Source organism: Lissotriton vulgaris, chromosome 5, assembly GCF_964263255.1.
Source record: "Lissotriton vulgaris chromosome 5, aLisVul1.2, whole genome shotgun sequence".
In the NCBI taxonomy this organism is placed as follows: Eukaryota; Metazoa; Chordata; class Amphibia; order Caudata; family Salamandridae; genus Lissotriton; species Lissotriton vulgaris.
The window spans coordinates 1,760,466,156-1,760,482,198 of record NC_141693.1 but is presented as its reverse complement, the minus strand read 5'-3'; the positions used below and the strand labels follow the sequence as shown (position 1 = coordinate 1,760,482,198).

General features: G+C 43.1%; 1 protein-coding gene across 8 annotated transcripts in view; it reads left to right on the top strand.

Moving 5' to 3' along the window:
* TMEM106A (transmembrane protein 106A) overlaps positions 1–13,834 on the top strand; it is a 358,070-nt gene extending 344,236 nt beyond the window's left edge. For all 8 annotated transcript variants that reach the window (XM_086924021.1, XM_086924024.1, XM_086924022.1 and 5 more), the window contains 2 exons: positions 416–469; positions 11,319–13,834. In XM_086924021.1, coding sequence (XP_086780147.1) covers positions 416–469; positions 11,319–11,439 — 175 coding nt within the window. In that variant the 3' untranslated portion in view covers positions 11,440–13,834. The remainder of the gene's footprint in view (positions 1–415; positions 470–11,318) is intronic.
* The last annotated feature ends 2,209 nt before the right edge of the window (positions 13,835–16,043 follow it).

Here is a 16,043-nt window from a genome sequence, read left to right as displayed (position 1 = left end):
TGCCCAGTTTGCACAGCTACAATGTAATTTTAAAATAATATTGATTGTTGATGCCAGTGAAATAGTTTTAAGGAAAGGCACGCACAGTATGTATTTGTTTCTATTTATTCACAAGTTTTCTTAGAATTGACCTCGTCTGAACTAACCAGAGACATTCACTTAGAACCACAAAAGAAGTAAAATATATAAAATGCAGATAAGTTAGCTTACTTGTCCCCAGTGATGATTGTTGTATTCTCAGTTAACTAAACCATAACATACTGCAGTATATTTCCTTAACCTTTGCCATTTTTATTTTAATTAATATTGATGAGAAAATAAAATATGTGCATAGTTGTGCTGTTAATGTGAATGCGATTTGAGTTTGTCTTTTATTTTCATTCCCCTATTAATTATGTTTTATTATTCTTTTCAGTAAGATATGCACGTGGCCCAAAATTAAAGTTCACAATCTTTTGCTGCACATACAGTAAGTTTTGAAAAAGTGAAAAAATTGTGGTAAAGTTTGATAAAATATCACATATTTGAATGTTTAAGTCGTAATTAGAAAGATTTGGCAGTTTTGCTAGCTTTGAAATTAGATCTTAAATGCATATTTCCTTAATTTGAAAGAAATAGAGATAACATTTGGTCCGCGAAAGGGGCGTCTGAGAGCCGCCGAGCGAGATGAATGCACTTTTATCTGGCTCCTTCTGTTTAAGGTATTATCCAACTGCATCAACCTACATCAAGGCCTGTAAACGTGGACTTGGGAACAGGGTGAATAGCCCCCCTCGCATCATTGTTGGATCCCTCGTGAAACACGGTGGGTCCGTGCAGGCTGTGACGGCACAGCCTCGGAGTGACTGGTGATGCAGAATGTCCATACCAGGAATGTCGTGTGCACTTTTGGTGGGCTGGACTCCTTGAGCAACGGATCTGACATGCACTTATACTGGAGAGTGGCACCTTGGGAATGCTGTTAGGGGAATGCTGTTAGCAGCAGAAAGTTGGAAACCGACCAGTGAGTGAATGGGCCGGCTGACGTGCCGGATAGTGATCAGGGGCCCACTGGATATCGGAGCCGGGAGGCGATGACCCACAGCTTTGGCCTCTGAGGTCCGAAATGCTACCTATTGGGCTGTCTGCTCCATCCCCCTTTTGCATATTAATCCTGCTTCTATTGGCATTGACTGACTGATGGTGCATCAACCCTGGTTGTCTGCCACACCCTAAAGTTCCTGCTTTGCCATTTTGGACCTGCAATCTGACACCACACACTCCTGCCAAATGCGGACGAACTCCTATACATAGGAGGCCGCTGTGCGCCTGGAAAAACTTTCAGGTCTTCTCTGTGTCATCCCTGCCCCCCACTCCCCGCCCCTGATGGTTGGATAAGCATGTCCACTGTATGGGAGGTATTCAATGTCACCATACGTGATAAATGTATAGCTAAATGTAATGAGGTCCTGCTCTCCCTTAGATCGCCCCTTTCACGCCTAAAGTCAAACATTAAAGCGCCAGAGCAGGAACTGGCACGAGATGCTAATCCACAGATACTTAAGCAAATTAAGGATAAACTCATAGAATAAAACAAAGTGGTAGTAAGAGAGTGCAAATACGTACGTAACTACACAGTGGCATGGGCATATTGGGGGGGCGAGGGGTATATCAGGTAGGCTCGGATGTGTTTCCAGCGCTCCGTGTTGGAACCTATTTCCTTCGACCCGCAATCCTCACCAGCTTCCAGAATTTAGTTTCAAACGCGTTTCCAGTCGACTCTACTCTTCAATATCGAAGATTTCAATTCGGGTCGTCGACGACGGCCTTCTGGCCTAACTAGGCCTCAACGCCAGCTCATGGAAAGGACGCCATTTAAAAAGTGTCCTCCATGTGGGTCAAACTTTCCCCACACCGACAGTCATGAGGTGTGTAACCTTTGCCTTTCCCCGGTTCACAAGGCCAGAGACTGTTCTGCTTGTGCCTCCTTCATCATCGAAGAAGATGATCCAGGACCGAAGAGCTAGGAGAACAATGGCTTGATCTTCCGCTCAGATTCCAGACGACATCTTCGCAGAGGGCTTCAACGTCCCAGAACAACATGGCGTCGACAGAAGCTCCGAGGCAGAAGATTCCGAAGTCGAGGACATCACTCCAGCACAGCGGGTCGTAAGTAAGACCTGCGACCCCAACCCTTCCTCGACACAGTCAAAAAAGGCTCCGGTCACACCCTCGCCCTCGAGTGCATACCGAGACACTGCTTCCACTGCCCCACCTTCGGGCCCGACTAAGAAGCTAGCTAAGCCTTCCGGCGACTCGGGCTCGAGTCGGCCTCCCCACAGTGCCCGCGCACACCTACCGGCACCGAAAAAGACAACATCACCTACCACGCCGGCATAAAAACAATCGGCGCCGAAACATACAGCTACTCCCTTGGCACCGAAACCCAGGTCAGAACCAAGCAAATATGCTTCGGATTCAAAAAGACCACCGGAACCGAAAAAACCATTGGATCTGAAAAATGCCCCAGAACCGAGGAAACCATTGGAGCCGAAAAAACCATCGGAGTCGAAAAAGACTCCTGCTTCTCCTGTTAAAGACATTGGCAAAACACCAAAAGAAGCTACTTCGTTGCTAAAACCTCCGTCCGCACCAAAAGATCGGCCTCCTGCAGAGGACTTATTTCACCCAGACCCTGCACAAAAGACTCTGGTTAAAGATCCAATTACTGGTCGATTAACTCCAAGTTAAAAAAACAACCACTGGATACACCTGCACCGGATCCTCATCCAAAAAAGGACATGGCTACCTCTGCTCTAAGAACTCCTTCCCCTTCTCCACCTATGCCATCACCACCTGTGCCCCTACCACAACATTCCCCTACATCCTCTATCATGTCAGATGATGACAACAGGGATGATAGCTCTGATGATATAGGGAGTAACACAGATGATCTATCTATTTCTCCAGGCTCACCTGACCCCTGGCATGATAATAACACCTCAGACATCCCAAATGTCCCTCAAGACGGCATATACCCCTCTAGGTCTTCCCCACCAGAAGACACTATGGGCTTCAATCAATTAGTACACAGAGCTGTGCAGTATCATGGGGTGGACATGCATACAGACCCTGTAGATGAAGACTTCCTAATGGATACCTTTGATAATGCACAAAGATCCTCCTCCATTTTACCCATGCTTAAAGGAGTGATTAAGCATGCTCCTGAAGTCTTCAAAGACCAAGCTAGAACTCTGGTCATAAACTCACGAATAGAGAAGAAATATAAAGCCGCCCCTTCAGACCCAGCATATATTAAAGGCCCAGCACCACTAGACTCGATTGTGGTTTCCAATGCACGCAAAAGAGCAAATTCACAAACATCAGGTGAAGCTCCCCCACCAGATAAAGAGTCTAAGCTCCTTGACGCCTCGGGGTAAAGAACTGCATCTCAAGCAGCAAACGTGTGGCGTATTTCCAATACACAATCATCATTGGCAAGATATGATAGGGCACGTTATGACAAATTAGAATCATTAATGCAGCACCTCCCTGATAAGTACAAAGATAGAGCAAATGAACTTATCCAAGAAGGAAAAAATATTACAAACACCTCCATTCGTTGTGCACTTGATGCAGCAGAATCTGCCTCCAGATCAGTTAACACCAGTGTTTTTTTGCGTAGATATGCCTGGCTACGCATATCAGTGTTCAAACCTGAAGTCCAAAGTGCTATACTTAACCAACCCTTTGATGAGCAACACTTATTCGGACCCAATGTAAATGTATCCCTTGAAAAGATGAAAAAGGATACAGATTCGGCCAAATCTATGGCAGCCCTGCAGTCGCAGGCTCCCAGACGTTCATTTTGCCGCATTTCTTACAGAGGCGCCACCAGGGAATACTTTTCAGAAACACCTTCTACCTCGTACAAAGCCCCCACACAATCCACCTATAGTAGGGGCTACCAAAGGGGTGGTTACAGAGGTAGCAACAATAAGGGCAGAGGTAAAAAAAAAAACTCCCGCTGCTTCTACCCCTGCCCAATGACTCCCCTCCCCTTCCCCCGCCCCATTCCACTCCTATCGGGGGAAGACTACAACAACACTTACCAGCCTGGGAAAACTCACATCAGACAGGTGGGTGCTTCAAAAATTTAAGTCAGGTTTCTGTCTAGACCGAACATCCACCCCCCTCCCACGACCCCCAAACATACCACCCAGGCAGCGTCCAATGTCACAGGAAAATTTGTCACTGCTCAAGCAAGAAGTGATATCCCTTTGCACAAAAATGCAATAGCAATAGAAATAGTCCCAATGCATCAGCAAAACAAAGGAGTATACTCCCTATATTTTTTATTCCCAAAGAAGGACGGATCTCTAAGACCTATCCTAGACCTCAGACCTCTAAACATTTACATACAGTCCGATCATTTTCATATGGTCACACTCCAACAAGTCCTTCCGCTCCTGTTACAAAACTACTTCCTTGTCACTCTAGATCTCAAGGACGCCTACTTTCACATTCCTATCCACACAGCGCACAGAAAATATCTCAGATTTGTGCTGGACAGGCAGCACTACCAGTTCAAAGTGCTCCCATTCGGAGTCACAACAGCTCCAAGGGTGTTTACCAAATGCCTAGCAGTGGTAGCAGCACACTTAAGAAGACAGCATATTCACATCTTCCCATACCTAGACGACTGGCTCATAAAAGCCAGCTCATACAGCCAGTGTGTACAACACACTCACGCTACGATTCAACTGCTCCACGTCTTGGGATTCACAGTAAATCACACCAAGTCACATCTGCAGCCTTCACACATACAACAATATCTCGGCGCTATAATAAACACCTAACTAACACTAACCTATCCCTCTCCAGCCAGGATAACAGTGTACAAACTCTCCTAACAAGATTCAAACTACAACACTCGCTTCCAGCTCGAGTGTTCATACAGCTCAAAGGAATGATGGCATCTTGCATATTTATAGTACCTCACGCAAGACTGCAAATGCATCCACTTCAAGAGTGCCTAGCACGCCAATGGAATCAGGTTCGTGGTCAATTAACAGACCTAGTGTTGGTAGACAGTCTGACTCCTCGCTCTCTGCAATGTTGGAGCACCAGAAACCTTTCAAAGGGACGACCGTTTCTAGAGCCAGTTCCTCAAATAATCATTATAGCGGACGCATAGCTCTCCGGCTGGGGAGCTCACCTTCTGCATCACACCATGCAAGGCAGGTGGACACCGCAACAAACGTTACTCCACATCAACCACTTGGAGTTACTAGCTGTTTTTCTAGCCCTAAAAGCATTCCAAAAATAAGTATCGAGCAAAGTTGTCTTAGTCCACACAGACAATATGACAGCCATGTACTACATAAACAAACAAGGGGAAACACACTCTCTGCAGCTCTATGTTAGCACAGCAGATATGGAGATGGGCTATACCACTAAAGATCTTCCTCTTAGCCCAACATGTTCCAGGAGTACAAAACACCATGGCAGATCTGCTAAGTCGACAGACACAGCAGATCCACGAGTGGGAACTTCATCCCCAAGTTCTTCAACCGTTCTTTCAAATGTGGGGACAACCTCAGAAAGACCTCTTCGCCACCCATGAAAATGCAAAATGCCCAAACTTCGCCGCCAGATATCCACACTCGCTGTCCAAAGGCAGTGCGATATGGATGAACTGGTCAGGACAATTTGCGTACGCTTTTCCTCCTCTCCCACTACTTCCGTTAGTGGTACGCAAGCTACAGCCACATTCCCAAACACTCATACTAGTTGCTCCAACCTGGGCCAGACAACCGTGGTACACCACGCTGCTGCAACTATCTGTGGTGCCACACCAGAAACTAAGCCTATCTACACGCCTATTAACACAGAACCATGGAGAGATCAGACACCCGGACCCAGCTCAGCTCAACCTAGCGATCTGGCTCCTGAAGTCATAGAGTTTGGTTACCTCAACCTTCCTCCAGAATGCATGAACATTATTAAAGAAGCTAGACGTCCCACTACTAGAGCATGTTATGCTGCTAAGTGGAAACCGTTTGTGATATACTGTCAAAACAACCACATAAATCCTTTACATGTGTATATTCAACACATCATAGGATACCTATTACACCTTCAAAAGTGTAATTTAGCCTACACGACTATCAGACTACACCTTGCTGCCATTGCAGCATATTTAAAAAATAGACAAAATCTCTCTCTTTTTAGAGTACCCGCTATAAAAGCTTTCATGGAAGGACTCAAAAGAATAATCCCTCCCAGAACGCCACCTTCACCAGTGTGGAACTTAAACATTGTTCTCACACGGTTACTGGGATCTCCCTTTGAACCGTTACATAAATGTGAATTGCAATTCCTAACTTGGAAAGTAGCTTTCCTAGTAGCTATTACTTCTTTCAGAAGAGTTAGTGAACTACAAGCATTTACCATTCAAGAACCCTTTCTGCAAATACATCATAACAAAGTGGTTCTAAGTACTAATCCTAAATTCCTCCCAAAAGTAATTTCACCATTCCATCTAAATCAATCTGTTGAGCTGCCCGTATTTTTATCGCAGCCACAAACAGTCGCAGAAAGAGCTCTACATACCTTAGATGTCAAAAGAGCATTACTGTACTACATCGAAAAAACACAAATTTTCGTAAAACTAAACAACTTTTTGTGTCTTTTTCACCACCACATAAAGGCAACCCCATATCAAAATCAGGGATACCTAGGTGGATTGTTAAATGCATACCAATATGTTACCAGAAAGCCAAACGTACGTTAACAATTCCTCCAAATGCCCATTCTACAAAGAAAATAGGGGCTTCAATGGTATTCTTAGGGAAAATTCCTCTAGATGATATATGCAAAGCAGCTACATGGTCTACACCGCACACATTCACAAAACACTATTGTGTAAATGTGCAAACTAAACAAGCCACTGTGGGCCAGGCTGTACTAAAAACTCTGTTTCAAACAACTGCAACAGCTACAGGTAGTCGCCGCTAAAGGTGGGTACTGCTATACAGTCTATGCACAGTGTGTAATCTGCAGCTCATATGCCTCGAACGGAAAATGCTACTTACCAGTATGCATCTGTTCTTTGCATGTAGAACTGCAGAGTTACACACGCCCACCCGCCTCCCCGGCTGCCTTTATCTGTTACAGTATTATCTTAATTAGATAAAAATCACATGGATATCACTACTTCTTGTACAGCTCCATCACTTCCCTAATGGCGTAAAACAATCTGGGGATGGAGTCGATGCCCATGCGCAGTATGATCCAAAGGAGGAGTCACCTGTCCTGTGACTTCCAGAGACTTTTCTACAACAAAAACAAACTGCAAACATCCAGGCCTAACACTAGGGGGCCATCTATGCACAGTGTGTAACCCTGCAGCTCTACATGCCAAGAACAGATGCATACTGGTAAGTAGCATTTTCCTTATCCCTGATGAAGTCCTCTTGGCGTTGGCTGGATTTTTGCATGTGAAGAATAAATGTCTTTTGAAGATTCAAGATGTTCTCTCGTGGATCTATGAATTGAATGAAGAACTTTCCATCTTGACGGACTTATTGTGATTAATTCAATAATCATATAATTGAATCACTCAAGTGCTCTTTTGATATTTAGTATTTCTCCCTGCATTGTTGAGAATTGCTTCACAAGAAGGTTGAGGGCCCATGAGCTATATGCCCTTTTGGAAGGTGTTCAGAAAAGGGGGTTGTGAATGGTATCTCCTTGGATCACTAATATAGAAGATAGGTTCTCCCTTACCTGTTTTAGATTAGGCACGGTCCACTTTCTGGTAGCTCACCCCCCAACCGGGTTCATGTTTTCAGGGTTTACCCCTTTGTCCCTGTGATGGCCTCGAAAAACAATCTCTTGTCCATTTGATGTTTTTCTGCTGGTTTTATTCCCAACTCAGAACGTCTTTTTTACAAACCATTCTGCTGTCATTTGGGGTTGGAAGTTATAATGCCAGCTTTTCAGCGTCTTTTACGACTAGATTTAAAACATTGTTGCTGTGTAGTTACTAGTTTAATTTATGGGGCTTTAAAAATCAGAAATTCACAGAAATGGAATTTGCTCAACATTTTTAACCGTTGAATTTTTATTATTGACCCTTTTAACTTTATCATGTATCCTTTATAAATGATTCATTTTTACAGGTGTTACGTGTGTAGCTCATTATAATATGATTTGCTCAAGTGGTATGTTTTATGCCATTACGGTTTTACACAGCCCCATGTAAAACCGACAGATAATTTGTCTGACTCTTTTCCTTAATGACACCCTGAGTAACTTGGTGCACCCTTTATGTAATCTTTTATGGTCAATTTAGAGGTTTTAGTTTTCTCAGGCTTGCCTTAATCGTATGGTATTCTAGTGTAATTAACTGCTGTAAAATATATTCAATTTTATTTTTTGCTTTTGCACTGTCCTGTATTTTATTATGTTTTTTTTTAACATTTATCATGTTTAGTTTTTTGGGTTCCCTTAAACCGAATAAAGATGTATGACTGACTGACTGAACCACTGCTCCTAAACTCCACATTTTGTGCACATTTCAGAAATACATGGGTTTCCTTGAACCCCATTTTCACTCTACTTATTTCCAGGGGCGGCTGGTGACATTTGAAAGTGGTGGGCGTAAATACTGCACTGTGATGAGCGTGCGCAGCGAGCGAGGCCCAACCACCTATGGGGGATTCGGGGGGTTCTCCCACGAGAACATTTTCAAAAAAGAGTGGGCAAATGGTGCATTCTTAAGCACATTTGAGAAAGAGGTATCTTGGCCAATACATCTCTGGGAGTAGCCAGACAAGTCTCTTTGCACTTGCACAGATACATCTCTCTTCCTGCATTTGCATAGGCACAGTCACCCTGCACTCATAGACCCATTACTCACCCTTCCCTGACACATCACTAAGACGGCATTCACCCATCCACATCACTCACCCTGGACTCACACAGGCACACTGCTCACCCTGCGCTTACACCAACATCACCAACCCTGCACTGTCGCAGACATCACTCACCCTGGACTCACACAGGCACAGGCACACTGCACTGTCACAGACATCACTCACACAGGCACACTGCTGACCCTGCGCTCACACAGACATCACTCACCCAGGACTCACACAGGCACACTGCTCACCCTATACTCACACAGACATCACTCACCCTGGAATCACACAGGCACACTGCTCACCCTGCACTCACACAGACATCACTCACCCTTCAATGCACTGCACTCAATAGGTTTCATGTCTTTCAGCCTGTCTAGGCCCGACATTACCTTGTGACAGACTCCAGTACATAACACCACGTCAGCTGGGGCCTCTGTCGTGGGCCTCTGAGCAGCTGGGGGTGCTCAGCACAGACCCAAGAATGCAAGCAGCCCCCCCACAGATACTGGTGTTATTGTAGGCTTTTCGTCACTGCAACACCCTACACTGCAAAGGAAAGTGGGACCGTGCTGGCATTCAGCCACTTTTTCCTGTTCCTAGATATCTGGCCTTTTCTTGAGCTCATCACTTTAGTCCCTTTGCCCACCCTTGCATTGTATCCAAAAGCCTCAATAACATATGGGAGTGACAGTGAGTGTTGAGGCCTGTAGTCTCTCACACACAGACTCAACTAAGCACTGATCTTCCCTCGGTGCCTGGAAGCGGTCTCCTGAACAGTGGTTACACGCCTTATCTTCATCTTCTTTAACAAACTGACAAATCAATGCAGTACTCGCGAGCGGGGGAGGCGGCGGGGTTGCGGGGGAGGGGGTCGCGGTGGGAGGTGCGCCAAGGGAGAATAACATTAAGAAAACTTACCTGACCGCCTCTGCTCCAGGTCCGCATAGGCGCCTCATCTTCAAACAGGAACCGGAACAGGAACAGCAGCACCGTTTGGCAACCCCTAAGCCAATCTGCAGCGCCAGGGCACAGTTAATCATCGCCCGCAGCACGCCCATTAGAAGACCGAGAGGCTCCTAATGGGCATTCGCTAACAAGTTAAAACACAAGTGCGCATGAGTGGGCACGGTGCGAAAATTCGCCCTCCGTCCCCACTCATGCGCACTTGTGTTGTGCTGCTGCCTGCTGCCCCCATGTCTGACAATGCATGTTAGTCAACATGACGCCAGACCGCCCAGGGGGTGGGCTGTCTGACGTCATGCTGGCTGGCATGCATTGCCAGTTCTCCCTCGGCGTTGGTCTTTGAACTTCAGAAACTTCGGAGCTGCGGGCGGCTGCGGGCGGGGGGGCTATGCCCCCACGCCCTAATGGACGCACCGCGCCTGCTTATTTCACCATATGAAATGCATGGTACACAATGAAAAAACATTGTACATAGTTGCTCAGAATTGCATGATCTCTCCCTATAGCTGTTGAAATCCATGGATTTAGCGCAACCTTTCACTTGATAAAACATGTTGCAGTTGTACTTGTTACTTCCAATGCTGTTCATGAAAACATGCTTAGTTATGCGTCATTACTCCTAAACTTTAAGAATCGGTGGCACTAAGGTGAGTCTTACATAACATAACTATGCTGCTACTTAGCATGTGCATTGATGAAAGATACCAACACTACCGAGCTGTGCCTTGCAGCATTACATTTCCAGCCGTGTGGATTTGCTGCTACATCATCTGTTTCAACAGCATCTTTGGATAGCTCACCAGCAACGCTTGCCCACATATCTGCCAAGAGGTGTGATGTCTTTTGTGGACAGTCTGACCTGGTACACCAATAAGCAGTCCTCAAATATAAAATATAATAGAGCATCTATTGCAGTACCTTTTATTAGTACATATTGGCAATTACCAGTGTCTACTTTTAGGTTAGCCCCACTTTCAATTGAAAAGGTATTTTTTGATTTGCCTAGAACTTTGGACCACATGGACAGATCTGAACTAAAGTTGTGAATTTCTGTACAGGGGGCAAAAATGGCAGGATGGGTTAGAAACATATTTTTTCCCATTTTATCTCACAGTATAAAATTTTGTCGAAGGCACATGAATAATTAAAAGGCTGGCAACAAAGAGTAAAATATCGAGGGTCGTTTGAGTAATTTATGTTTCTGTACGTTACATAACACAACTTGTGAATTTCATGGGTTTTGTGTTTGCTGAACCATAACTAACCTAACTAAACCATCACTACTAACCTTTCTTTTAATGTATATACTTTAAAGAATCAAACTTCCCAGATGATGAAGAAATGTCCTTACGTTTGCCATAGCTTGACTTGTGTAACATATGTAATTTAATAGCAAATGTACCTTTGCAATTTCCTCTCTTAACTCTCCTCTTACTTAACTCACAGGATGACGGTAACTTGCTCACTCATGGGTCATTCCGAACAATTATTTTTTGAAGACTACCTGTATGTGGATTGCGGCAGGAACAGCACAATTCCTCACCTCATATACAGTCTACCACCTTGAAATAGTGGAAAGATGGTTGCAAAGTCATTTTGTATAATCCGAGATATACAACGTGTGCATCCTGAAAGTGCCGCACATAGACTTCAGCTCTGCAGAAAATTAATTCTCAGCCACAAAATGTTTGCTTTAGACCTTTCTCAGCAAAATATTTTCACAGTAACTGGCATTTGCCATTTTAGCTCGTAAAGGCTTTGCTGTTTTTACACTAAATGTGAATTCTAGAAAATGTATGACCTACATCTCCTGTTTCATATCATTAATTTTTCATAATCACTTTTTTAATTTCATTTACTTACTTCACAAAGATGTGGATTATTTGGTCAGCAATCCAGTAAAAATGTCCCTGTGGTTTTTATATCCTATTTAGAAAGGAGTGGCTCTCCTACCAGAACCAGTGGCAAAAAAATGTACTTCACACATCAAAACGAATTCCAAATTGTGCCACGTATGCCATAGGGCAGCGTACCACCCACAGTGTGTGTGCTACAAGTAGATCACAGAGAATAAGACAATGATTTGTACTCATGCAATACATGATATTAAATCATTAACTCTTTTTTTGATTGTTTTAGAAGCAAAATACTTTTTAATGTGTATTTTGATTGAGCACAATAATGTTTCCAAATGCATGCTTATGTATTATGGGGTAATGTAGGTGGCTTTCTCACAAACTTTAAATGTAGGAATGAACCATTATTTGTTTGAACTCGATGTCTGGGAATTTTCCTATGTGGATAGAAGTAGTTAGAATGATTTGTTAAATTTTATTGCCTTTTATATACCCAAGTGCACTTCGGTTTTTATATTCCTGTTCGATTTGAGGGATACGTTTCAGGTGCAGTTCTGATTTGTACCATGATTTGAAATACTTTGAACAGATAAAAAGCCTAAAAAATGTGACCAGTTGCTGGTTAGACCTAGTGATGCATGCATCGTAAGCAGGTCGCTAAACCGAGCCTAGTACTCTGTTGGGTCAAGGTGAGTTGGGGCTCTGTGACAAACCACGAACAGTATATACCTCTTAGTAATGTTGGCACTGTTTCAACACGAGCCAAATCTCTAATGTTCTGCCTAACATCTGCAGAATGATGAGCAGAGTGCTTTTTGTGTAGCCCATTTTAACTTGTGGTCTGACGTCCGAGTCAAATCTCAATCAAACTTCAGATTGTTGAGTTAAAATTGTGCCTGCACTGGAAAGGAGGACATCGTTGTTTGCATTTTAAAGATCGAAACAGAAATTTAATAATGGCAGTCAGGCCTTCATTGTCAGCTGCTCTTCAACTGATGCCTTCCTATTTTGTATTAGTCCTCCACTGTGTTAAAATACATACCAGATCCTTTTTTGAGTACTGAATCTAGTTGTTCTAGCACCCTTACCTATTTACACAGATTACTCATTTGAAGGAAGTGTGTGAAAGGTAATTCTCATACAGAGAGTATAAAATTGTTACTTTTGGGACTTGTTACATATAGACGACAGTGAGATGCCATTGGTCGGATTCGTTGTATCACCAGGGCAAATTGTGGTACATGTAGTTTTTTCCTAGGACTACCAACTGCTCAAAGAGTTCTTTTCGTGCTTTTAACTCCAAACAAAAGTCTTAAGCGGGAAATGAAGGTTACATTCTGTTATTGTTGATCATTTTCAGTTACTGTGAATAGTGTGTTAGGTTATTCTGCGTGAGATCGTACTAATACGTGTAAAATATTTTACCTATCATCGTTTAGTGAACATGTATTTCACTGTTAGACTTTACAGTCTTTACCAGACTTTGATCATCTCTATCGTGACTGTCTAAAAGGGAATTTAAAAAAAAAAATCTTTCATACATTTTGTATTCCAGAGTTGGTATGTGACACTGCAATAATGCAGCTTTGAATCTTTTTTTATACCTGCTTTGATACATAAACACCGTGTATGTTGGGGAAAGGTTCATTGGAAGGGATTGTGAAATTTGTCATATAATACGTAATTAACTAGAAAGGGAAATTAGTGTGCTATTAGATTACTTGGACTTGTGAATGCTACCTTCCCTATTGCCCCAGAGAATGGCATGCTTATTTTGACCAGAGTACATTGTTTAATGTTTATTTAATTTACTTACACTTCACAAATGATGATAAAGTAATTCGAATCACTTTCTTTTTTTCTCTGTTTGAGCCACAGTTAGACATCTGGCATTACTCTCATATTTTTCCTGTGCTGTGGTTTAAGAACTCTGACGCCAAAGGAAACTTTGAAAGCTAAATGCATGACCCCTTGTCTGCTTTTACATGTCTATTCTTTGTAATAAATCTCAAGTCATGCATATACAGTAATTTTGTGGCACTCTGAAGGAAGAATAATATGTGCAAATTTTCTTTGATGGCCAGAATAAATCAATGTATTTTGTAACTGCTCCCAGAATGGGAACTTGGATTGGAACTCTTTCTTTGATTGATATGGGCAAAATGAAGTACTGCTTGATGGATGTAGTGTGCCATTCACCTGGGGGACCGCGCACAGAGCCAGAACAAGTGAGTGACTTGTAGAAAACGAATTTGGCTTCCTTTAGCTCATCGGTACCCAGAGGAGGCCAAGTACGACAATAAAAAGGTACAGATACTACAGATCTGACTTAACTTTACAAAAGTGGTAAGTTTACCTCTCTATTAGGAGCCACAATGCGCTCTTAGAACGCACCTTGGTCCTGACGAAAGCCTCTAGAGTTTTCCACGAGGCTGAAGCATGTTGACCAATATCAGTGCAGTAGATTAGTAACCGGATCTACGTACGCACCACTATCCTTTTTTAATTTCCCACAAGACAGCTTTTCCAATAAATACTTGTGATAAAGTGTTGTAGGGAATTTGAACTCACTACACCAGAGCACGTACACGCCCTCCCTTTTTTCATTTCTGGCCACTACTGACAAACCAGCTGGTCTTCCTCCGGGTGTAGGTAAGCATATTTACAAAGATAAAAATCCAATGATGATGCAGTAACAGTACTCTGAGGCGGATAATCAAGATATATCGCCAAATGCCTTGTACATATATGAGAGTTTTTATGACGGTTCCCACACGAACAAAGACCCTGGTTATACAGTACAAGTTGTCCATTCGGCCCTCTCTCTGATTTTTGTAGTGTGCCATAGACGGCAAACCTGGTCAGTCTTTGCATGCAAGGGCCATTCTGTTGTCATTGTCTTTCAATACTTACACTGTTAAAGTTATGTCATCACACCTAGTATCACAGCATACTTGAGTTGTAAAGATCAACAGATCAAATAGTTGACTTTCAGATCATGTGTTCATTTTGTAAAAATCTTTTTGGCAAACTACTTTGTCACTCTGTCCAATCTGGTATGGGATTGCTGGGATTACACGCACTACCAGAACCTCTTCAAAACAAAGAACTCCACCCTTATATTAATGCACCTAGTTTTTTTTTTCACCTGGCATTCAGGAAATAGCTTTTCTTATGTTTGCCCAGAATAAATTCATTGCATAGTTAATTAAAAAACATTGCATGTGAAGCTCAAAAAGTGCTAGCAGTTTGTGCAAGATGTCATACGACTTCTAGTTAAAAAGAGGAATAAATACATAATACATAAGATAAAAAAATTGTTTGATCTTATACAGCATAGTCTGTCAGTGTCTGGATCTGTGCTTCCTTTTTCTTATTGATCTCCAACAACATTCATGAAAACCATTGCAATTAAAGCTCGAAAGTGCTAACAGTTCATGGAACGTATTATGCAAACTTCTGGTTAAAAGAGGAATACCTACATAATACATAATACATAAGGAGTCAGTTTCTGGGGCTTTGATTCTTTTTTGTTTGTTCTCAATCAGCGTGTGCTCTTAAAGTGCCTGTGTATTGTGCAAGTAGTCTTTGTTTTTTTAGTTTGTAAGGTGTGGTTTAACCCTTTCTGATGTTTGTGATCAGAATAATGCGCACCTAATGTTTTCTACGTCCTTATTAATTATTTATGATCTTTTTTGTTTTGATTATTTGTGATATTAAATGTGCAAGCGTGTTGAGAATTAAACAACCTGGTCAATGACCCTAGTCCCGTGTGCCACCGTAATGATTCTTCACCAAATTTAAGAATTATTTTCCCTGGTAGGCTATAGGTCGTGCTCTTGAGGCGGTAGCCGAGAGCAATTTTAGCAATTTTAAAAACTTTGTCCTGTGTAAAAATCATCACTTTATCTTGTGTGCACTCGCTCCTAGACACCTTCGGTCGGTCACACGCAGCGGATCTAGCGCTGCTGCGGCCTCCATCACCTACATTTCCCCCACGCCGTCATCTCGGCGAAGACCGAGGCCATGCCCCTTTTTGAGGCCACGCTCCCCGACGTCGCCTTATAAAGCGCTGAATACAAGCGCCAGGCACCTAGATAGATCGCGCTCTTGAGGCGGAAGCCGAGAGCAATTTTAGCAATTTTAAAAACTTTGTCGTGTGTAAAATCATCACTTTATCTTGTGTGCACTCGCTCCTAGACACCTTCGGTCGGTCACACGCAGCGGATCTAGCGCTGCTGCGGCCCCCATCACCTACATTTCCCCCACGCCGTCATCTCGGCGAAGACCGAAGCCACAGCCCTTTTCGAGGCCA